General features: G+C 44.2%; 1 protein-coding gene across 1 annotated transcript; it reads left to right on the forward strand.

Moving 5' to 3' along the window:
• The first annotated feature begins 1342 nt into the window (after positions 1-1342).
• NFE2L2 (NFE2 like bZIP transcription factor 2) lies at positions 1343-25224 on the forward strand. Its single transcript, XM_083496588.1, has 5 exons — positions 1343-1797; positions 19110-19379; positions 19952-20044; positions 20967-21164; positions 23337-25224. The coding sequence occupies exons 1-5, from the start codon at positions 1777-1779 to the stop codon at positions 24531-24533; spliced, it is 1779 nt and encodes a 592-aa protein (XP_083352714.1). The 5' UTR covers positions 1343-1776; the 3' UTR covers positions 24534-25224.
• Positions 25225-25521: the final 297 nt, after the last annotated feature.

Here is a 25521-nt window from a genome sequence, read left to right on the forward strand (position 1 = left end):
CAGTGAGTTCCAAAGTGGGGTGCTGCCACACTAAAAGCTTGATTTCTTACAACTGCAGAATGACTATTGTGCTGCACTTGTAACAGGGCCAGTTCAACCAATCAAAGCAGTTGAATAGGCACATACTGTACAGGGTAATCCAATTCTCCAAGTAAACTAGTTCCAAATAAGTTAAGGGCTTTATACTGCTAAAGACAGGTTTTAAAATGTTTTTTTAAACAACAGTAGAAGTTTGAATAAAGCAGTGATGGACACACAAAGAGGCTCTATGGGGATATGGAGGGGTGACGACAAGGGGAAAGGTGGGGCTGGCAAGCAGGGGTCGCAGACCCTAATATAAGTTACTGGATTTGTATCCCACCTTTTTCTGCAAGAAGCCCAAGGTGGCGTGCACACCCTCTTCCTGTGAAAACTGGGTTAGGCAGAGAGGCAGAGACTGGCCCAATGTCACCTGGGCTTTGAACCCTGGTCTCGCAAGTCGTAGTGCGATGTGAAAGTAGTAAACTTGTAGAAGAAGAAGAGTTTGGATTTGATATCCCGCTTTATCACTACCCGAAGGAGTCTCAAAGCGGCTAACATTCTCCTTTCCCTTCCTCCCCCACAACAAACACTCTGTGAGGTGAGTGGGGCTGAGAGACTTCAAAGAAGTGTGACTGGCCCAAGGTCACCCAGCAGCTGCATGTGGAGGAGCGGGGATGCAAACCCTTGTAGGATGTCAAAATCATGGGATTCATATTAAGAACGCTATTTGTGCCATGATGAAATAAAAAGACATCCTAGATATTTTGCACGTCATCCTCTGGTTTAGCATTCCACCAATATACCAATTCACCATTATTTATCCATCTAATTTGTAGCATTTCCTGCCCACCCCAGAACTTGCCAAGGCAAAAACACCCCCCTCCGCGACTCTGGACACAAAAGCGGGGAGGGACCGGGCAGCAGCCCAGCGGTCATGGACAGGGCCGGATTTAGGTTTGATGAGGCCATAAGCTACTGAAGGTAATGGGGCCATTTATATGTCCAGCTGTCCTTTGTCAACAACAAATTGCCGCTGTTTTTTTGTGCTGAATATATGCTATATGGTAATATATGGAACTAATAGGTATCTAAAGCCATTTGCACATGCAGAATGCAGGCACCCTATATAGAGAAATGAGCAAACCAGTGATATTTTAGGGAGCAGGCTTGCAGGTGGGGCCTATGACTTACATCATAGGAGCTTACACAACACAAAACACTGTTGCTGTATGTAGGTTTTATTATCTTATATTTTGGAAATTAAATTTTTTGGGGGCCCCCAAGAGTGAGGCCCTAAGCTACAGTTTGTTTAGCTTATACGTCAATCCGGCACTGGAGAGCAAGTAAGGACCTTTCCTCTCCTTGAAACCGGCCGGACTGGGGTTTATTTTCCTCCCGCCGCGCCTGCTGAGCTTATCTCGCCACCGGCGCGCCCGCCTGCCTTCCCCCAAGCCTGGCTGCGCTCCACGGAGCAGAAGGGGCCGTCCTCTCCGCCCTCCTTCCTCCTGCTCCTCCCGGGGCCCGTGAGTGGCTCGGGAGAAGGCGGGGCGGAGCAGGACAGGCGGCGGAGACTTTCCCGGCAGCGCGGGGCGGGCAGAAAAGGGGACAGCGGGGAAGCGCGACGGAGCGGACGGCCGAGCCAGCAGAAGCTTCCCAGCGCGCCCGTCCGTCCATCCGTCGGGGAAGAAGCCGAGCGCTGCCCAACCCAGCCGCCCCGGGAGCCTGGCCCGCTGCGCCAACCTCCTTCTCGGCACTATGGAGGTGGAGGCGCCGCAGGTGAGACCCGCAACGCCCCCGCTCCCCGCCTTCCTTGCGACGGCACCTGGCTGAGCAAGGAGAGGGTCCCTAAGGGGCAGCCCCTTCCCCACCGCAGGGCCTAAGGGGCGTGGGAGGGGCGAGCCAGGCCTCGTTGCGCCTTCTCCTCCCGTCGGCTCGGGGCGGGGCGAGGGCAGCCGGCGCCACCCACTTCCCCGCTTGCGAGGGCGGCTGTCAGCTGCCGGCTTCGCTTCGGCGCCGGCCCGCCCCGTCCTCCGTGACGCAGCGCACACGAGCGCGCTGACTCACTGGCGGGCGCAGCCAGCCTCGACGGCGAGGCCGGGGCAGCTGCTGGCGGGCAGTCTGGTGCTTTAAGTTGGAAAGACCCACGGGACTCACCCGGGGGCTTTGTTTCTTCTCCCCCTGAGCCTGGGACCCGTCCAAAAATAAAAAACGAAACCAGGACCACCACCTGGGGCAGAGTGCAAATTTGTAAAAAGAAAGGAGTGCTTCTGAGTATGTGCAGAGTGCTGCTGTCGTCGGCGGGGTGTGTGTGTGCACCACGGGCCCTGCGAATTTGGGATTAGGAGATAACGCACCCCGGATGGGTTCCATAGCTGCCAAGGTTTCTCGTTTTTTAAGAGAAATTCCCTTATTCCGAATAGGATTCCTAATAAGAAAAGGGAAAAGTTGACAGCTATGATGGGTTCTGAAACGGCTTGAGTCTTGAAATCTTGAAAACAAGAACACTTTTGGAGGCTTGGGCTGCAAGCTTTGATTCCTAAATTATTTGAAGGAGATCTATGGAGAAGAAGGGAGGAGGGGAGGAAACACTTGAGTTGACTGTAGCCCCCCCCCCACTCTAGTGCCTATGGTCATCTTGGTCCCCTTTAAAGCTAAAGGGACCCCTGACCATTAGGTCCAGTCGCGGATGACTCTGGGGTTGTGGTGCTCATCTTGCTTTACTGGTCTATTATTACTATTTTTTAATTATTATTAAAATTTCTATACCTGCCGTCATCTGAGGATCACAAGGCAGCTTACAGTATAAAACCCTCCAAAATATATACCATAGTAAAAAAGTTACTGCCCCCCCCTCCAATTTAAAGCACCACAGATTATTTAATGAGGCAAAGGTCTGTGAGAAGAGGAATGTTTTTGCCTGGCACCTAAAGATATATAATGAAGGGCCCAGGCGAGTTTCCCAGGGGCGGGCATTCCACAAGCGGGGAGCCAATGCAGAAAAGGCCCGTTCTTGTGTTGCTGTCTTTTGGATCTCTCATGGCGGGGGTACATGAAGAAGGACCTCAGATGCTGATCACAGGGGATTTGAGTTGGGGGAGGCGGTCCTTGAGATACTGCAGTTATGAGCCATTTAAAAGTGGACTGTTGCTGATGGTATAACTAATTATAAGGATTTTTTCAATGTGTAAATTGTCACCTATGAATACAAGTCACTTGTTTATTTTGCTGTGGTGACATGGGTCTGGAAGGAGGCGTGTGCTGTGGTGTTTTCAGATGTTTTCTATTAAAACATGGCTTCCCACCTTGGGATCTGGTTCTTTGTGTGGTGTTTGGCCATAGTGTATGTGTGCAAACATGAAGTGTGCGTTTTTGGTAGTTTCTAGGAACATGCTTAGACTTAACATCATGCCACTAAAAAAAGGAAGCTGTAAGCGCTTTTCAGTGGCAAATTAACTTAGCAGCACAATCCTATGCTTGTTTACTCAAAAGCAAGCCTCACTGTGTTCCATTGGACTTGCACACTGGTTACGGCATTGTAGCCCATACTAGAGTTACCAGTGCTAGTACTCAAAATAACCGTTAGCAAATGCTTTGGGCATTTATTTAACGTACTTCAGTGCTACTTAACTGTTAAAATACCAAAATCCACTTGCAACAAATAAATTTGCATGTGCACACAAAAATCACAGAAATATAAGTTAAGTTTGGAATTGTAAAGTTGGAAGGGACCACGAGGGTCATCTAGAAACGTTTTTCAAAAAATCGCAACCACCTTATTGTAGAAGAAATATTTAAACAGCAGAGTTCCATGCAAGCAGCAATACAGTCTAACGGCATAAAGCCTTGGGGAATGAAAATGTCTTAATCTGCCATCGGAATGAGGAAAGTGTTGGCGACTCTTTCCTCTGGGATGCACGAGTACCATCTCTGAAAAGCTCCTCTCCCTAGTTAAAACCCACCATTTCACTTCTGATAATAGATTCCTGGATGAGACCTCAAACTGGCTGCATATGCACCACAAATTCAAAGCACCCCCACTCCAATCATCACGGGAACTGTAGTTTACAGAACCACAATCCGCAGAGCCCCCAAGAAACTTCCATTCCTGAGAATCGTTGGGGGGAAGCAACATACTTTTAAGTGTGAGGGTGCGTATGCAACAAAACTTGCAGTTTTGCCAAGCACTGCACCACACCCAAAATAGTTGTTTCTTGGGGTCTTTTTACACACGTTCAAAGCTGTCCCGAGTCTTGGAAATTTATTTCTATTTTCGAGACTCTCCTGTTGACGGTAACAAAAGGAAAAGTGCACGCATACCTCTCCCTGGTTTCCATGCACACAGTGCATGATGTTACATAATTCTTCATGGAGTGAAAGTTGTGGCAGGTTTGGACTTGTATAATATCACTAGGCCTTGGGATTAAGCCTTACTGAACTCCGTAGGACTGGCTTCTGAGTAGATATGTATAGGTTTGCACTGTGTGTGTTTTTTACTAAGGCCACATGCACACCATACATTGAAAAGCACTCTTGCACCACTTTTTAACAGTTACGGATTCCTCCCAAAGAATCCTGGGAACCGTCAAGGGGGGTTGATGGAGCTACAATTCCCATCACCCTCCACAAAATACAGTTCCAACATTCTCCAGGACTGTGGAGCGGTGCAAGAAAGCTTGAAATGTATGGTTACTGATGCAACTTAACTGTTTCCAGGAGCAGACAACTTCAGATTAACACCTGACGTTTGGGTAGCACCTCTTCTGTGTTTGCTTTTTAAAAAACGGGAGCAGCGAAGAACTAACTGCCCTCTTGTTTCCCCAGGGTGGAAACAAATGGTGCTGTGGTATGAAAGTGTTTTGCTTTGTGTGGACTCCTGAAGCTCAGGGCATGGTATATTCGCGGCTCTGGGTGATGTACCTTCGATTGGCACTGCAAGCAGGAGAGGGCGAAAGACGAGAGCATTAAAAAAAAAATTCCCTTGGCATCTCTCGACATCTCTTTCATAATCGCCCTCTTCCCCCACCTTCTTCTGGTCTGTCAGGGCTCAGCCTTACATTTTACAGGACTGTTAATTATCTGCATATCTACAAGTGCAAAGGTTGCAACGCTTGTGTAGGGTTCTGTGGCTTTGGGGCACTGTACAGGCACAAATGGATCTATATCGCCATCTAAGTACTATTTTTAAGGCATTTTGAAAGCCAGCGCTCTAGGCAGAATGGAGGATCTGGCATGCAGATATCACAACTACAAGAAAACAAGCGTCCTTTTGAGGTTTTGGAAGGCTCCAGAAAGGGGTCTGTGGCAAAGGTGTGTGAGGCTTTCTGTGGGCACCTCCAGCCTTTAATCTCCATTAAGTTCAAACTTAAATGTCAGTACTGTACTGTACTTGCTCTCAAGTGCCTCTTGGAAAAAGAAAAAAAAAAGATTAAGGGCCAGTGTACATGATTCCCTGCTGAAGGGGGCCACTTCGGAAAAGGTGTTTCTGCAGTGGCTGCACCAAGCAAACAACTTGTCAGGCTACTTTGCTTTGAAGGCCCCCCTCCCCCTTTGCAATTTTGCATGCCGCTGCAACAAAAATATTGATGAAGGTTCAGGAGTCCTGTTCTCCTTTGCTTCTGGTCGTTCTAGCTTTATCAAAATTAAGTGAAATCTGTTTTTGGTGTGTGTGTTTTATGTTTATTTTTATGGCGTGTTTGCTACATCATCATCATCGCCAACACAACCTCTGTAAGCTGCTGGGGGCACAGTGCTGTTGCAAGTGGTTTCAAAGGGAGATACATAACAGAGGTTCGGGAAGCATGAAAGCATGCCAACTGCTGTGGAGGAGAGAAAAAGACAAGAACGTTCAGTAGCAGCAGCAGCAGCACTATCTCTGAGATTCAGCCTTACTTAAGCCTTACTATCGCAGGGTGATGTTGGGAAAGTTAGTTAGTACCTTGGCTCAGCACTCAAATCTGAAATGTTGTTGTAAGTCAGTGATGAGAGCTGCAACCTGATTAAAGTCGATTTAATTGATTAATCCTCTTGGTTTTTCCTCTCTCAATCAGTGGATGGTTAATGCATGAAGTATATTTTCTGTATTTTTTTCGGTAATGCACTCGCTCAATGTAGCAGGAAAGCATTTCCAGGATGAGAGCAGGGAGAATGGCTCTTTGCAGTCATCTTGAGATTTTGTAAAAGTTTATATTAAAAAATATATATTATTTGAGGCATCTCTGTATTTGAGAAAAAGTTCTGAAATTAACCAATTCACTGATTAAGGGAGCAATCGTATACCTATTTACCTGGGAGTAAGTCCCATTGAACTCACTGTGGCTCCTCCTGAGTAGAAGCATAGGATGGCTGTGTTAATGTTGCAACCCTGTTTTGTTGGCGCAATAAGGAAAATGATTTCATCCTGAGGAACAGGTCACATTTACTTTATCTTACCCCTTCGTTTCCCGTCCCCAACACTCATAAGGCAATCTGATATAATGCCCAAAGCAAACTTGGTAAGGCATGTCTAATTTCAAAAGCCAGTCTTAATTTTTATCACTAAGCAGAAGTGCAGGTATCAGTGTTGGCCTAGAAACTTATTCCTTTTTTTTGGGGGGGGGGGAGAGAGACAGAATCCAAAAGCAACTGTGGCATCATACCATTACTATTTTTGATCTATCTAAAAAATGCTGAAAGAAATGAACATTCTTTCAGCAAAGCTCTTAATCAGGCTAGTAAAATATGGGGTGTAGGAAATAAGAGACGTTGCAGGGTATGATTGAAAACTCAAACCTTTTGTTTGTAATAGTTTAAGGTGGTATATGGAGGAGGTGTAACACATTAAATTAGATTTAATTTGGTGCTCTGTGGGAAAAAGAGAGTATATTATTTCCCCCCGTTTCTAAGGCACATGTAGAAATGGCATGCCTACTGCAGCTTTGGAGATCTTGACCGAGGAAATGAAATACTTGAATAGATTTAGAAAAATTGTGTTGGTATTCATTACGGTTTTGACAACACCTGATCAAATTGCAAATGTGAGTAATTTGTCTGGTGTCTGTAACATGGAACTACTTATCTTTGAAGGATCCTGTCTGCATTCTCCTTTTGGACTTAATGAAAGGTGGCAGTTGCCTGTCATAGTTTCCCTAAAAGGGCCCTTTCTGTTCTTTATAGCGTGCAAACTTCAGTGCTCTGAAAGCCAGAAAGAAGTTGGGAGTTGTGCAATCATTTATTTCCCCTCAAGGCAGCTGCTTTGGTTTTGGAATGAGACTTTTCTTGAAGTCAGGATCCACTGGGTACCAAGGGTGAAGGGACTGAGGGGTGTAACTGTTTAAAATTGATCTATTTCAAAAAATTGATTTTGCTGTTAATTTTTGCCTCTTCTAACAGTGTAACTGTAAATATTGCCAGCAATTCTCCTTGCAGGAAGTTTCTCCCCCAAGACACTGAAATATACAGCTCTTTCAGCAGCTTGTGCAATGAGGAAATAAACTAATTTCTTTTTCTTTTCTTAAAAACAACAACAACCTATTTTAAAATAATAACATAAAGTACTGTTGTTCACTTGTTAGGCATTTCCTATTTTGGATATTTCCCATATTGACCTTGTGGGGAAACTCTTTTTGCTTTTTTATATAGCATAAGGATTTCAATGGGGCACCTCAGTTACCAGGAAGAGTAGTATGAGGGCAATATGGGGCAGAGAATGATATGGGATAAAGATTACCTGTTTTTCAGCCCATTTCCCATCCGTTCTCAATTGCCCCTCTTATCCCCTGGGTTCCAGACATGGGTTTGCAATGTTTGTAGTCCTGCAGGAGAAGCAGGGGAGAGATAAAGGTTAAAGCAGCCATTGCTGTTTCTCTTTTTGAAATCTCTTCCTCTCCATACTGCTTTGCCATAAAGAAAATGGCCATGCAGTGTATATGCAGGACCTTCGTGATATCCAAGCCTGAGCAACAATCTGTTGGCACTGATTAGACATTAATCTTTTGTAGGCGTGTTTTGCAATTCGGCCAAAATGAAAAAGTAGACCACAGATTAACGGCCTAGTTAAACTTTGTTTTGGCCCCAGTTATTGCATTCCACCCCAAAGCAGCCTATTTCTTCGAGTTTAGAAGGCCCTTTGAAAACTTGGAATGACTGCATAATAATTTTTCATTTTTTTCCACGAGAAAGTATACTGAAATGTTTGAATTGTAGTTAGGAGCACTAAAAGTACAGCAAGATTAACAGTCTCTTGGAAACATTTCTGTACTGTTTATGCAACTGACCGGTTTTATAGCAGAGAATAATCAGGCAAGAGTTGCCTGCACGTAGGAAAAAAATTGCTAACAGGACTTAGAAAGTCAGACTTTGGAGTCCATATAGCCGAGAAAACAGAACCGCACAGCTTAATAGTTTTATTACATGCTTGTTTTAATAAGATAAGCAATTGAATTGGCTTTTAAGAAAGAAAATAGAACCTTGTGTAGTATAATAATAGAGAAAAATCCATAATGTTTTGAAATTTCATTCTGACACAGTTCATAGTTTTAAGGCATTTGTAGTGTACTTTGAACAGAGCCGCCTTTACTATTGGGCTTACTGGCACGTCACGCCAGGGCGCTGGCCTCTTGGGGCACCCCGGCGAGTGGGGGAGCTGCACAGCTTTGCCGGCGGCCTCCCCTTTCCCTGCATGCCTACCAGCTGTGCCCCATCAACTACATGGCTGGCGGGCATGCAGCTTCCTTCCCAAGCCTCCGCGGGAGGAGTGCCATCCCCGCAGAAGCTTGGGAAAAGGTCAACAACTCTGGGAAACGGGGGTGGGGGGTGGCGCCGGAAGGATCTTTGCACCACAGCACCGGATGTGCTTAAGGCGGCCCTGACTTCGATCCTTGAGCATACAGAGCCTGATTACAGCATCTCAATTTTCTAAAATGGAAGAAAGTTTGAAAACGTGCTAAAAATGAAGCCGGAAACCCAAAGGATGCTCAGGCAACACCTGACGCAAATCACCACATTTGGACTATCATATCGCAGTCACCTCTGATATGGGTCTCTGTTTAGTTTAAACACAGACAGCTAATTCAAACACACTTTCCTTTGTTTCTGCAGATCTGCTTTGTTGACTGAAACCAGGGTTTCACAGTGTTGAACAGGCTTGTTCCGTATGCTTGACATTGACAAGCTACATGGGGTGTGTGTATGCAAATAATAATAAGGATAATAATTAATAATAATTAATAATATATAATAATATATTATATTATTATAATCTGGGCGCCATCTGGGCGGCTTCCAACAAAGATTAAAAAATACACTAAAATATCACACATTAAAAACTTCCCTGAACAGGGCTGCCTTCAGATGTCTTCTAAATGTTAGGTAGTTGTTTATCTCTTTGACATCTGATGAGAGGGCATTCCACAGGGTGGGCGCCACTACCGAGAAGGCCCTGTGCCTGGTTCCTTGTAGCTTTGCTTCTTGCAATGAGGGAACCGCCAGAAGTCCCTCGGCGCTGGACCTCAGCGCCTGGGCAGAACGATAGGTATTTGCTGCTGGTCCAAATGAACTTGGGGTCTTGCAGGATCGCTGTCCCTAAATGTGGCTGTTGTGGGAGAACCTTGTGCAGCTTGATACTGCTTCCTTCCTAACACTTCTTGCAGTAAATTGGTATATGGCAGAGCTTTCCAAACAGTGTGTTGTGACACATTAGTGTGTTGTGCTGCAGTGTGTAGGTGTGTTCCTCCTGGGGCTGGAAAGGGGTTAGTGTAACTTCTGGTTTGCTAGTAAAACTGAATTACTGTGTCGTGAAATGATGCATGTCTAAAAAATGTGTCACGGAAATGAAAAGTTTGGAACACTCTGGTATATGGGAAGCTGCTGTCTGGACCCAGTCAGTAAAGGCAGTTTTAAATACAGTTAAAGGTGAGATGATAGACCCCTTATTGCCTGTGAAGAAAGCACTTCCTTTGATTTATTGCCTCTGGCCAGGCTAGCTCTGCAGGTTTCAGAAGCTCATTTTAAGGCGTGCAGGAAGGAAATGGGTCATATATAAGGGTGTGTGGAAGACCATGGCTGAACAGCAAATACTGGGGTTGTCTGTGCCAAGGACAGACATTGCAAACATCTGAAATGAGAAAGAACATGGGGTTGTATCCAGTGGGAGCCTTGCATTTGCGTATGGTGGAGCACCCAACTTTCACCAAGTCCCCAATCTTTTGCAGTCCTTGGTACCAATGTTCTGCAAGCTTGGGTCCCTCCGATGGACTACAACTCCCATCATCCAAGTGTGCCCAAGCTTTGCCTTGGTCTCATTCATGTCACGCTAAACTACAGTGTAGTGATACCCAAATGTGATCACAAGCTTGTCAAGAGTTCAGCATTACACCCAAGTACAGTCAGTCTAAATATCACACATACCATATGGTACTTTTTGAAAGGTAAACTGTATCACCCTAAATAAATATTTCTAAATATTTTTTCCACATCCTGGTGATGCTACAGTAACCCAGAATGTATGTATCGCTGGTTGAAGAGATGTACGCATGTAGACATTTGTTGAATTGTCCCACCTTTCCATTGGCATGCTCAAGTGTTTAAAGAAGTTATCGTTATAGCAGCTCGAGACATTTGACCTCTCCCTTTTGCTCCTGTAAGTTAAAGGTCTTTCAGGGAAAGACCAACAGTGATGGAAAATGTAGGAGCAAGTTTTGGCTTTCCTGCTACAGCTGATGGTCGTCTTCAGCAGCAGCAGTGATGATGGAGAAAATAAGGGTGCTTCAAAAACTCTGTTTTTTATAAAACACACAGCAACTTGGAAAAATGCCAGGAGTTGGGTATTAAACAGATTCTCTTCCGATAAAATGTTTAGGTTTTCAAGCTTCCCATTCTGAATTGAGTGATAGCTTTTTAATGGAACACTTACACCAGGTACAGTTAAAAATTGGCATTTTTAAAAAGCTGGTGTTTCAGTGAGAAAGGCTCTTTCATGAATGTTTTATGGAAGCATTCCCACCAGATGAAAATTATCTTAGCCACCTAGTTATAATTTTGTTATGTGCCTCTTGAATTCTCAGAAAATACTTGAGTTAAAACCATTGGAGCATGTGTCTTATGCTCCCCCCCTTTTTTAAAAAAATTGAAGCACTCAAAATTGTTGGGTAATGCAGAGCTGGTCGTGATACATAACTTCCAATTGAGAACATTGCATATATAATTTGTGATGAGGCCTGCTGATCATTACGAGCTAAAAACCACTCAAGGAATATGATAGCGAGGGCCAAGCCCTTGTTTTGATGAATAAAACAACACAATCAAAATGACTTTTCTCGAGGAGCAAAGCTGCTGCAAGTAGCTCTAGACTGCCCCTTCCTCATCCTTGTACTTTTGAGCTTTTACTCACAACTGATGCAAGATTGGGTGGGAAGGTTTGCAGATCGGTCTCTTTAATCGTAAGGTGCGCTTAGAGAGAGGCAAGGACCGTGTACTATGTAAGGTAAACCGTAATACTTGCATTTATAGGTTCCTTGCATGCAGGTATGCTTCCTGCTCCCACAATGTTTAGATGTGAATGCTGGGATACTTCATTTCCATTTTTGCATATAAACAGAATGTTAGATATGCACGGACTCGCTGATTTTAAGCTCGAGGGCGTCGGTTTGCATCCAAAAATATGCCATTTGCTAGCAGATGTAGCAAAATAGTGTTCAAGTGCAGCAGAATGAAAACCGTAGGCAGTTTTTCAAAAATTTGTTTATTATAAGGAAAGTAGGTCACGTGGAATTTAAAATATTCAGGGGAGGGGGGTGGTATTCAATCTGGTGAAAAGCAAACCTCATCCCACGATGGTATAAAAGCATATATTCTTCAGTTACCCCTTTTCCCTGAAGCCTTTTGTCTGGATAGTTTCAAAATGGCTTCGTGGGCAGATGCCTCTGGGTTCTGCCTAGCAAAGTGAGAAAGAATTAGAAAGAGAACAAGGGGGAAATAAGCTATTGGCTTTACTCTTAAATAAAACTGAGGCATAATGACAGTCCAAATCATGGGCAGTGACAGCAACACTTATTGCCAGAACCATACAGCTCATCCGCTGCCACTAAAACAAGACCTGTTTATTTTTTTAAAAAGTGAGGAACCCTTCTGACTTGGCTCAGTTACCTTCTTTCTGAGGTAAACGGTGTGATCGGCTTTTGAGGCTGTTTTAAGACATACGATTCTGAGGGATTCTTCCACTCACCTCAAGATCTTACATGCCTTCCTTCATAGGCATGAGATAAATATGTTTGCTTCATGTTTGTTTTAAATTTGAAGGAGCTGCTTCTGCCCCACTTTGGACAGTTGGGTTTCATTAGGGTCACAATGCAGTAGAGCGCGTTTCATCATCATCATCATCACTGTTATTAAGATAAACTCGTTCGAGCCAGAGAGTTGGTGGCACTCAAGTTTGAAAAACCCTGTTTTCCTTTTGCCCCCCAAATTTCATTGCACGCTTTCCTGTAAAGATCTTTTATAATTAATTTATTTTTAAGGCCTCCGGGCAGGGATTTAAAACATATTTGGACCACAGAACGCTTTTGTTATATACACCTAATATAAAATTCGAAATATGGGGCCCTTGCCTTGCTCCTTTTGTTTATCCTGATGCAAATATGTTTGCTAAAGCGCAATAAGAGTTAATAGCCAAACTTTACAACGCACACGGAGAGTTTCACATAAAATCTATAACTGACTACCCAGATGGCAAATGCTGATATGTAAACCTAAAACATGAAATTTTCCGTTGGGGTCCAGATGGCTGCTTAATGTGAATTGTTTAACATTTATGTTTATCTTATTAAAACTGCCTTTTATAAGTCCAGACTAGGCTTAGCAATGTGGCTCGGAACAGGCTCTGGAAAAGCGTATCAGTAAATGAGTAAAAACACCAAATGCCAGTCAGCATTTGATTTCGAAAAAGAGAGGGCTTCATCCCTAAGCCTGCTGGGAAGCCATATCATTTGCCTGGGTAGCTCTGGTCTTGTAAGTGTGAGTGTGGGGGGAGAGGTAGCGATTACTCAGTGGTGAGGCAAAGGCACTCTGTGCATGCCATGGGGCAATTTTATTTCTTGCTGTTTCAAAGATTCCTGGGCTCAGGCTGGTGCCGAGGACAGCTTCCAAGCCTGAGCGCTCAAACTAACCCCTGACACTAGCATAAACGCCTGCGTTTCCTACCTGTACTTGAACGGACCTTGTACAGTGGTACCTCGGTTTTCAAGCATCTTGGAAGCCAAACGGTTCAGAACCCAAATGCCGAAAACCCGGAAGTAAATGCTTCTGTTTTTGACAGCGCCTTGGAAGTTGAGCGGCTTTCGCTGCGTGTTTTTCAGTTTTCTCAATTGAATTGAGGCTTCCAAAGTGAGTTTTTGGTTCTCAAACGTTTCAGAACTCGAATGGTCTTCCAGAACGGATTATGTTCAGGAACCGAGGTTCCACTGTAGTTGTTTTAAGCACATTAATATCTGTGCTCTGAGAAATAAAGACCTGAGCCCACCATTTCCCAGTCCTGCACAGGCCATTATGGAGACTCGGGGTGGTATAATAGTTAGACCAGGCTTCCCCAAACTCGGCCCTCCAGATGTTTTGGGACTACAACTCCCGTCACCCCTGACCACTGGTCCTGCTAGCTAGGGATGGTGGGAGTTGTAGTCCCAAAACATCTGGAGGACCGAGTTTGGGGATGCCTGAGTTAGACCAACGTTTCCTAGACTTTGGTCTCCAGTGTTGTTGTTTTTTTGGACTACAGTTCCCATCATCCCTGACCACTGGTCTTGCTAGCTAGGGATGATAGGAGTTGTAGTCCAAAAACTGCTGGGAACCCAAGTTTGGGAAACACTGAGTTAGACCGTTGGAGTGCAGTTGTGGAAACTCAAATCCCCAGTCAGTTATCAAGTTCACTGGGAAACCTTAGGCCAGTCTTTATCTCTAAACCTCCCTCAACATGGTTGTTGTAAGTGCAAAAGAAGAAAGGGACCACGAGGTGGTATTCAACTGAATAACTGAGTTAGCAAACTGATTTCTGCATGCACAATGGGACTCCCCCCTAATAATAATAATAATAATAATAATAATAATAATAATAAATTTACACCCCACCCATCTGGCTGGGGCTCACCAGCCACCTGGGCGGCTTCCAACAAAAGATTAAAAATACATTTAAACATCAGTCATGAAAAACTTCCCTAAACAGGGCTGCCTTCAGATGTTTCTAAACATCAAATAGTTGTGCTTCCCCTCAGCTTTTGGTGCAGATTTGGGGTGGCAGAGTAGGATGGGAGGAAAGACTCATTGTGCAAGCAGAAATTGTTTTGCTTGCACCATTGTTTAGATGAATACCACCCGCGGTCACCACCCTGAGCTCCTTGTAAGAAGGGCAGGATAAAAATGTAAAATAGTAATACTTATTAATCAAGCCCCGCTGAGACTAGCGTTAAACTACTTAATAACCAAATTATTGTTCACTGCAAGTGTTAGTTGGTTCCCATCACGATTAAAAACAACGTACATTTTGATTACCAGTGTTGGTTGGACAGTAGTGAACGTCTCGCATAAGGGGTGTTCCCGAGATACGGGGGGGGGGAAACAGGTTTTAGTTGAAAACCCTTCTTATCCAAAACAGTTGCTTTCACAGGTGTTGAAAGCCTAGTCCTTTTCCTTGGGCATTCCCCTTTCTTGGATCTGCCCAAACAGCTATTTCCTCTGACATAATGTGGGAACTTGCACAACGAAAAAAGAGAACAAAAGTCTTCTTATGGAGCAAGTCACATGATAGACCATTGCGTTGTTTTTTATCAGCAGTAAATTTTTCTGAAGGATGTGGTTAGCGAGACATGTGTTATGTGTTATGTACCGTTTATTAATCTTGTGTAGAATTATCAACACATTCAGCCACATTTTGACATTCATCTGAACTTGGCAGTCGATGCAAGCAGGAACCTTAAGAAATATTTATGAACATAAATTTGTAGAAATCAATCTAATTGGAACGTAGCCTTAAATACTTTTTTTGATGGGGTGTGTGTGGAAGCTTTATTTAAAATTAATGAAACAGAGCGCCTGCAAATTATCATATTAAGCATATTCCAGTTAATGAAAAAGTCATTGCATCGTAAAATCAGAATCGTAGGATCGTCCAGTTGGAAGGGACGCCGAGAGTCACCTAGTCCAACTCCCTGCCATGTAATGTAATGTAAGATATAAAGCATTTAAAAGGGAGTTGCTCTCATCTCATTTTGCATAGATTTGGCTTATTCCCCGCCCTCCCAACTACTCTAAACAGGCTGTGCAATAACTTTCACGCCAACAAGTCCCCTCTATTTCAAAAGCAGCTGTCGTCGTGGCTACGGCTTTAAAGCCACGCTGCTTCTCAAATGCTGTTTTCTGTACGATTGTTTTCTATTCATTTCTACTGTCGCAGCCAGGGCTGTCTTTAGCAGATGTGGTGCTGGGGTGCAAATATATACCCAGCGCCCCCAAATTACCACGGATAGTGTTGGGGTGGCCAGCCTTATGGTTGGCGGGGCGCAGCTGGTGGGTGTGCAGGGAAAGGGGAGGCCGCCGGCAAAGCCGCGCAGCTCCCCCACTCGCTGGGGCACCCCTGAGAGGCCGGCGCCCTGGCGCGACGCACCACTAAGCCCTATGGGAAAGACGGCTCTGGTCGCAGCTCAAAGCAAACTTGGGAAAGACATGTAGTTAATCTGACATGCTGAGGACCGCCGATAGGCACTTGATCTGCGCATCTCGCTTTGGCAGAGGCAGCAGCCCAGACAATGGCACTCTGAAAACGACGAGCAACTTAGAAACGGAATCTCAAATCCAGATCCTGCCGTTTTTATCCAGAACATATTGCAAATGCTCAGAGATGAAGGAGCCGTTTTCAAATCTGCCATGAGAGAAGAGGGTGAGCAGCTGGTAAACTACTGGCCTTTAATGAAGCCCTGCCATATTGCAGCATCCTCCATTATTGCCAGACTTAATTAGTTCGTTCTACCATGGCAGTCTGGAGGGACCAAACCCTTACTGTGGACAGCCGTAATAACTCTTTCCGCTTCTCTTTGTTTTTACCCCTTTCCTAGTGAAATTTGGCATCTCCGTGGAAGAGGTTTAAAATATACTTTAATTAGAAAGATAGACGTTAGAGGGAAAGCCTGGAATTTGGTGAATATAGCCATAGGCACGCAGGAACATTACAATCACTTGGTTGGAGCAGATCAATGGCCCATCTGGTCCAGAATTCTGTTTCCTGTAGTGTCCGTCCAAATGCAAGACAGGAAAGCAATAACCCTTCCCTGTTTGTCCCCAGCGCCAGGTATCCAAAGGAATGCTGCCTCTGAATGTGAACGTCCCATCTAGCTATTGTGGCTGTAGCCATTGTAAGCCAGCATCCATATTGTGTAATGGTGAATTGCTGTGTTGTCCACAAGTCTTTCCTTTTGTGTCTCGAACCTTGTGGGGCACCTGTTTTTCCTTGGGCAACCCTGAACTCTATTCTTACTCGTGAGAAACTTTTCTCCACCTAATTTCTTCTTCATGTGAATCCCAGTCCAGATGTTATTTAGCGAATACATTATCTGAAAACTTAAGATTCAGTGGGTCAGGTCCAGACTTGCCCACTTGCAGATGGAAAGGCTTTTGTTTGTGAAATGGACCAAGATGCAGTAGAGGTGATATTTGCCAATTCCCCCTGCAGCCGCCAGTGCTACCTCCTGTTTCAGCAAGAGGGTCCCCTGACTTTCTGGAACAGCTGTTTTTTTTAGGCAGGGGGTGCACAGAGCAAACTGCAGAGGGAATAAGTTAAAACTGCTTGTCTCTCTCTCCCCCCCCCACTCCATTGTTGCCTTGTGCCTACAACATGGACTTTGTGTTTGAAGCTTTAACTGCTAGTACAGGGAGCAATATATTGCTGCAGTTACTGCTTTGATCCTGCTGGTCTTAAGCATGTTAAGAGCATTTTATGGCTTACTTTTATGACAAGGTAATTTGCCCTAAGCTCACCCTTACACCCTGTTAAAATGTTCTCCAAGTCATACAAGAAAAGTAAGCTGTGTCGGACCATTCACAAATCGGGGAAAATTCACAGTTTTTTTGTTAGGGTCCACCAGTGTTGCAGAATAGGGAGCAAGCTTCACTGGACTGGGGGTTAAGCAATAAGAGTAGAACACTACACTCCAGGGCTGTCGTGCACTACTGTCTTTGCCCACCATGCAGTACGGAGGTAAAAGCAGTGAATAACAATGCACTTTCATTGTTAGTTAATCTCAACTTCAGCCCAGCTTTCAACCTGCAACAGGGGGTCTAATTCACCCAGACAACATTGCAGAGTTGTTGTATCCCACTCAGAACCTGATCTGCAGTATGAAAATGCAAGGCTGCTGCTTCCCGGCCATAGCCCCTTGCAACTTGCAGTATGGGGATAATGACTTGTCAGTGAAACTCTAGAGCAGGGGTAGGCAACCTAAGGCCCGGGGGCTGGATCCAGCCCAATCGTCTTCTAAATCCAGCCGACAGACGGTCCAGGAATCGGCGTGTTTTTACATGAGTAGAATGTGTCCTTTTATTTAAAATGCATCTCTGGGTTATTTGTGGGGCATAGGAATTCGTTCACCCCCCCAAATATAGTCTGGCCCCCCACAAGGTCTGAGGGACACTGGACCGGTCCCCTGCTGAAAAAGTTTGCTGATTCCTGCTCTAGAGAGCCACTTGTCAGCATGACCAATACTGAGCTAGATGGACCAAATGGTATGATATAAAGGATCTTCCTGTTTTCGTGCTTTTTAAAAAACCTGTTAAGGCCAAGGGTGCTTCCAGATTGTTGCTATTTCTGGGTGGGTTTCAGTCGCTTACTGACCAATTCAGCTTGTGCCACTATAGTTGATTAAGAGGTCGTGTGCAATGAACATGCGATCCCCAAAGACCAGACTTTTGCAGGACCACGCACTGGAATGTGCTTTGATGCAAGGACATGAGTGCCGCAACCCCATAGTCGCCTTTGACTGGACTTAACCGTCCAAGGGTCCTTTACCTTTTTACCTTTACCATCTAGGACTAGGTTCCCAACAAATCAGGATGAATGCTCATTTAAATAACCAATGCTGTCTGTTGTTTGGTCGTTTAGTCGTGTCCGACTCTTCGTGACCCCATGGACCAGAGCATGCCAGGCACTCCTGTCTTCCACTGCCTCCTGCAGTTTGGTCAAACTCATGTTGGTAGCTTTGAGATGTTTGTCTAACCCCCTGCAAACAAATCCCCTGATAAAAGCTCAATAAACGGGTCCCTCTGGAAGCGCTCAAAAAATATCAGGTTTCATGACAGCTTTCCCATTGCAATTTTGAATGAACAGCACCTCTAAAAGAATGAGTTTTTTCAGGGGGGAGGAGAAACGTGACACATTTTATTTAAAGCATTCTGTAATATTCTTCATCTGTAATGAAATCCTGTAATTGCGTTTTGGAAACTGTATGTCAGTGCTAATTAATGCATGTCCCTGGTCCATTACTTCGAATTTGTAATGCATATTTACAACGCAGGCAACCTGGGTTTCACTTACAAGGAAGTCCCATTGGGACAATCGCTAGTGCTTACAGCCCAGAAGTTGCTACTGTGCATGTTTACTCACAAATAAATCCTACCAATGTGGGGACTGCTACATTAATCTGAAGCTAGTGCTCAGGGCTGAAACTCTATTATGATGCCACTAAGTCACATCTTAACCATTTTTGGGGGGTGGGGGTGGGGGTGGGGAGGAAGTAAAATATATCATGAATTTTGTATCAGCATGCAATACCCAGAGTGCAGTTTGAGGTCTCAGACCACCAGTTTACAGTCCTTTGATTCAATTTAAAGCAGAGTTTCCCAAATTTGGGTTTCTCCAGCTGTTTTTGGACTACAGTTCCTACCATCCTGACCACTGGTCCTGCTAGCTAGGGATGATAGGGTTTGTACTCCAAAAACAGCTGGAGACCCAAGATTGGAAAACCCTGTTTTAAATCAACTTAAATGAGACGGCACCTGTTTTGAAAACTGTAAAAAAAAAAAAAGTTTGAAGATCCAATATTATTATCTATACTGTTGTTGTTTTTTTACACACACAGGATATGAACCTGATCGACATTCTCTGGAGGCAAGATATAGATCTTGGAGCAAGGCGTGAAGTTTTTGATTTTAGCCAAAGACGGAAGGAATATGAGTATGAAAAACAGAAGAAGCTTGAGAGGGAGAGACAAGAGCAGCTTCAGAAAGAGCAAGAAAAAGCCTTCCTAGACCAGCTGCAGCTGGATGAGGAAACAGGAGAATTTGTTCCTATTCAGCCTGCTCCAGCCATTGAATCAGGAAATACCATCACATCCAATAATTATTCACAGGTAAAAATACCTCCCCGACTTTTTGTCATGTGAACTACATCCCCCCCCCCCTTTCCTAAAGGTTACTGCAAGTCTCCTGAGCAACTGAACAGTAGGGGATTGATACAATTTGTGAGACTATGGTTATATACAAACTTATTCAGGAAGTAAGGAATCCCATTTTGTTTTTATCATAGTGCTATGGTTTCCATTTATTGCTCCATGTGTTCTCTTGAAACTTCTGATGAAATTCCAGAAAGTACAGATGCCTATATATTTTCTGATTACTATCTGTCCAGCATAGAACTTGTATAGCCAGTCTTTCAATACTTAATGAGAGTCTTCTTAGATTACATTGTCCTTTATTCTAATCCTCCCGCAAGCACACCCAGGAGATATTAATGATTGCAACCAGCAAGTTTGTTTCTTAAATGATCTTGTTGCATTGTGGTGTGCTTTTTTTGGTGCCTTTTTAATTTCAAAATAAAATTCCATGGAGATCTCTCTCTCTCTCTCTAAAGCTATAAAGAAACAGGTTGTCTGAACATAGTAGAAGTATTACATATTTGCTATTTTTTATCTTCAATCTACAGAGCGTTCACATCTCCAAACAAGATGCAGATGACCTGTTCTTTGATGACTGCATGCAGCTATTGGCAGAAACTTTCTTGTTTGCCGATGACCAGGTAAATCTCCCAAATCTGATGTTTTTAATCTGGCCTCTCCTTTATAACAATTAAAATCCCTTTTCTGTCTCTTTATCGGGTGCTGGGATAGCTCAGTTGGTGGAGCACGAGACTCTTTAATCTCAGGGTTGTGGGTTCCCCCACCCTGGGGGGAAAAGGTTCTTGCATCGCAGGGGGTTGGGACTAGGTGATCCTTGAGGGAGCTTCCACCTCTAAAATTCTGTGATGGCAGTGTCCTGATTAACGGCATGCATTATGCAACAAACACATTTGAATGTACAGATTGTCATACCAACATACGGCTTTGCAAGTAGGTCTCTGGTTCCATCCATTGCACATCCAGGTTGGCCTAGGCAAATTGTGGTCTGAAACCCTGGAAAGCTGCTGCAAGCCAGTGTAGACAATACTTTGCTAGATGGACAAGGACAGGACTTGCTATAAAGCAGCTGCCTATGTCCCTACTAAGGGACGCGAGTGGGTTAAACCACAGAGCCTAGGACTTGCTGATCAGAAGGTTGGCGGTTCGAATCCCCACGACGGGGTGAGCTCCCGTTGCTTGGTCCCAGCTTCTGCCAACTTAGCAGTTCGAAAGCACGTCAAAGTGCAAGTAGATAAATAGGTACTGCTCCAGCGGGAAGGTAAACGGTGTTTTCATGCACTGCTCTGGTTCGCCAGAAGCGGCTTAGTCAGGCTGGCCACATGACCTGGAAGCTGTACGCCGGCTCCCTCGGCCAATAAAGCGAGATGAGCGCCGTAACCCCAGATTTGGCCACGACTGGACCTAATGGTCAGGGGTCCCTTTACGTTTACCTATGTCTCTACTACAAAATACCTCTTTCATTGCCAACAGCCAACCTAAGAACCAGCGGGTTTCAAGCATAACTGACCAATAAATAAATAAATCTGTTGCCTGGTATTCCAGGTTCCCTCTACTGAATTTCTGCCAGCGGCACCTTCTGAGATGGATAGCAACCAGGTCTTTGTTGAATCTGATCGGATGATCCCACTTGATCCGGCTCTCCTTCAGTCTACCATTCCAGAGTCAACAGTGGTAGATGCTGAGACCACACAAGACATAGAACAAGTTTGGGAAGAACTGCTGTCTATTCCAGAGCTGCAGGTAACAGCAGCAGTCAGCGCTTGAACGAAATACTAAATAATCAAATTTATTATTACTATTAAATAACACTTCAATAAGTAGCCAGATACTGGGGGCAAATATTTACAGTGGTACCTCGGGTTAAATACTTAATTCGTTCCGGAGGTCCGTACTTAACCTGAAACTGTTCTTAACCTGAAGCACCACTTTAGCTAATGGGGCCTCCTGCTGCTGCTGCGCTGCCAGAGCACGATTTCTGTTCTCATCCGGAAGCAAAGTTCTTAACCTGAAGCACTATTTCTGGGTTAGCGGAGTCTGTAACCTGAAGCGTATGTAGCCCGAGGTACCACTGTATACTAAAAAAGGCCACACTTTTGACATTTTTGCCCTTGGACAGCGCGTCCTCCTGTCGTCTTGCAACTACTGTATATTTACAAAATTTTGGGTTTATGAGGTTGAAGGTAGCGGCTTGAAAGGTTCAGTTACGTTTACTCATCAGTCAGTATTTTTTAGAACATGAAAAGCAAAATGTTTGCCCGTGTTGGCAGTTTCCCTTTCAGTCCAAACCTTTGCATGCTTTTTATTCAAAAGCAATGCCTGCTCTGTTTGAGACGTTTGTGTTGAGTTTCTAGCCTTACAATACAAATCTAATATTGAGTCTCAGGGCTGGCACTGGACTCAGGGTGGGGTCTTTTCTCGGTATGCTGATGCCCCCAACCCAACTAACCAGGACCAAGAAGTACTTCTGGAAGGCCTCCGAAACATGCTTCCTTCGGGATGCGCTTTTTTTGAATTGTGCCTAGGCTTGACTCTGATCCATTCTAGCAGGCCACCATCTTGTGTTACCCAAAATGCAATGCCCTGGCCAATAGATCAAAATTTTATAGCTCAACAGGCTGGGGTCTTACATATTGTGTAACCAAGATAGTGGGCAGCCGCTGCCTGATGGAAAACTGGTGACTGATAAAAGCAGCACTGTTGCCCATTGCTGAAAAGCATCTGGGAGCCTGGCAGGGAGAATGGTGAATGGCTGGGTCTTCAAAGCACCTGACTTTGTTGACTGGAGGCCTAGTGAGTTCATGTAAATTTAGCTCCACCAAGCTTGGGGCTTATTCTCCCCTAGTAAGGTTTGCTTTACTGGTTTTCCTAGGGTCTGTACAGCAAGGAGGGGAATAGCGTTTGTTTTTCACTTCCAAGAAGCTGAACAGAAACCCCAGTTCAATATGTAGCACTTTTCTCTACGAACATGCAATTTGCACAATAGGGTGATTAGCATTTCTGCCAAGGTATAGCTATGCTTCCATTTCCATTTACCTCTTTGGATAAACAGCTGAAGACTTCTCTGAAGCCCTTTTTCAGCTTTATCCAGCCCATGGAATGTTAAGACAGTAGACATGGAAGAGAAAGCATGCAGCTTTTAAAAAACTGTGTGTGTAGTCCAAAGCAACAGTGACTTCCACAACTACCAAGGAAATTAAAGCAACTTTTTAAAACGCGGGGGCAGGAATGTCAATGGCACAGAGGCTGGGGGATTATTGCCGCTCAACAGGTCTTTTAACTGTCCAAGACACATGAACAGTTATATTTCATAGGTATCCCATGCACGGTAGCTGGGGGGGGGGGGGATTGCAGCATTTTACCAAAGCCCAAAAACTTAAGTGTGAGAAGATGCAAATTCCTAATACAGAAGTGTTTACTTGAGGGAAGATTGCCTGCAACAATTAATTTGTCGGACTCATCCGATATAAGTGCATCCAAACCAGCCAAGGGACTAGGCACATTCTCCCCCTTTTAAATATATAGCAGGCATCTTTGTAGAACGCAACTTCTGTATAGTGAAAGGCAGCAGGTGACTGAAAAAGCAAAATGCTGCAAGCTATAGTTTCTGAAGTCTCAGGTGCCTCTCCCTTTCCCCTTATCACATCGTAGAAGTTTACACAGGCTAAAAGGGAGTGTTTGCAGTTGCCTCCATTTCTCTCCTAATTCCTGTTTCGTATTGCCAGCTCTTCTGGCCCCGTTGGGTATACAGAAGCAATAGAAAAAAGGGACGACAGCCAAATGTATCACCTCCAAAGCACAAGAAATGCATCGACTGGCTAGAGTTTGCTAGGTGCACAATGCTAACTGTCACACGGTAAAACTTCATCACGTGTATATATCATTGCTGAATTTCTCTCTCCTATTTCCTTATAGTGCCTTAACATTCAGAATGATAACCTGGTTGAAGTAACCCCAAACGCATGCTTGGAAAACGCATCAGCAGAGGCCGATATGAACTTTAGCTTTTATGATTCATTACCTGCTATGGAGAAAGAAGTTGCTAACTGCAGTCCAGAGTACCTGAGCCCTCTGGAAGCTTCCTTTTCCAGCATGTTACTGCCGGAAGATCTTAGCCAAAACAACACATCATGCACAAGCACTGATTTTTCTGAGGATTTCTACTCTTCCTTTGTTGGTGTGAATATGACCACGTCTCCCCCACCGCCAAATTTTGTGGACCAGGCAATTGCTGGCTTTTTAAACGAACCTATCGATCTTTCAGAGTTTGCTCAGTGCAAAGCTTTTAACCGTGACCTTTCAGGAAATGCCCCAGAATGTAACGATTCCGATTCTGGCATTTCGCTGAATGCGAGTCCCAGCACAACATCTCCCACTCATTCTGTTGGGTCATCTTCCATCTCTAGAGATACAGGATTTGGATATAGTGATTCTGAAATGGAAGAGATGGATAGTGCTCCTGGAAGCGTGGCACAGAGCAATGCTAAAATGCATTCATTTCAGTTCTATGCTCCACTGTCTCCATCCCCAGGACAGAGTGTCTCAAATCCTGAATTGCAGCTCACAAGCGTACCCAAAAAAGAATTGCCTGAAAACCCTGGTCATGTTGAAGCTCCGTTTGTGAAGGACAAGTCCTCCAGCCAACTTGATGCTCATTTCAGCAGAGATGAGCTTAGGGCAAAGGCTCTGTGTATCCCTTTCCCCGTTGAAAAAATAATCAATCTCCCTGTGGATGACTTCAACGAAATGATGTCCAAGGAGCAGTTCAATGAGGCACAGCTGACTCTGATTCGTGACATACGAAGGCGAGGCAAGAACAAAGTGGCTGCTCAGAACTGCCGCAAAAGGAAGCTGGAAAACATAACTGAGCTGGAGCATGACTTAGGTTATCTCAAGGATGAGAAAGAGAAGCTCCTCAAAGAGAAAGCAGAAAATGACAAGAGCTTGCAACTGCTGAAAAAGCAGCTGAGCACCCTATACGTCGAGGTCTTCCGCATGCTTCGGGATGAAGATGGCAAGCCTTATTCACTTAATGATTACTCACTGCAGCAAACAAGAGATGGCACCATCTTTCTTATTCCTAAGAGCAAGAAGCCAGAGACTAAAATATGAAGATCAGGGAGACTAATGTTCTCTCAACAACTATTTTTTTCAATTTGTATTTTCTACTCCTAGGACTTCCTAGGATGCAAAATATTTCCTTTCCTCCCCAAGTGACTTTACACAAATGTCTCTTTAGAGTAAACTATATGAATACACTTAAAATCGGTGTAAGGCAAATATATGCACAATGGATAGTACTTTTATAAGACACTAGTTCCTTTTTTTATATAGTAGCAACTCAACTAGCTCCTGTTCTAGTGTAAATATTTCAGAATTTCTTATTTATATACTGTTCCTATAATTTGTTTTACCTAACTGTATATCAAGGGTGATTTAAGACTTTTAATCCTAATTACTTACAAGACCAATCTTGTTTTCATGAACATTGTTTGATAAAATATGAATGAAATGTTTGCAGTTCCTTGAAAATTTTTACTTGCTTTGCTTTAATATGAGATTGAATGTAGTATTAGTAAACACACATACTAAAGGAGTATTGTTAGGGCTCAGCCCAGCCAAAATAACTGAACACTCATTACAAGAATTAACACTGTTCTTTCATATTGGAGTATCAATATGCTTAATTTGGGGCTGGATTGTGTCCTTAAAGCTGAAATTTTGCTTTGCATACAAATGTATGCTCCAAGTAATGCTAATTTTTAGATTTTGTACATTAAAAAATAAACGGCATATACTCTTGGCCTAGATTGTTTCATTAGAATGTGGCCTTAACACAAGGGTTTCAACTTGGGCTAATATACCTGTAGAGCAGGGGTGGCCAACTCCTGATCTACTTTCAGAATTAAAATATGGCAATGATCTACCCCCTGGACTGGATGGAGGGGTTCAGTTGCTGAGCTTTTTTTAGGGAGATCTACCAAAACCTCGCGGTGAATCTACCAGCAGATCACGATCAACCTGGACATCGCTGCTCAAAATCTAGTGGGCGAGACATCCAACTTGTCTCACCGCGCAACAGCTTTTTACTTAGTGGAAT

This window comes from Podarcis liolepis, assembly GCF_965112155.1.
Source record: "Podarcis liolepis genome assembly, chromosome: 1".
NCBI lineage: Eukaryota > Metazoa > Chordata > Lepidosauria > Squamata > Lacertidae > Podarcis > Podarcis liolepis.

Excerpts from the sequence above, each read along its gene's own strand:
- NFE2L2 (XM_083496588.1), top strand. The coding sequence starts at position 1,777 with ATGGAGGTGGAGGCGCCGCAG. Across the intron at positions 19,380-19,951 it reads CATCCAATAATTATTCACAG|AGCGTTCACATCTCCAAACA; the intron begins GTAAAAATACCT and ends TTCAATCTACAG. Across the intron at positions 20,045-20,966 it reads TCTTGTTTGCCGATGACCAG|GTTCCCTCTACTGAATTTCT; the intron begins GTAAATCTCCCA and ends CTGGTATTCCAG.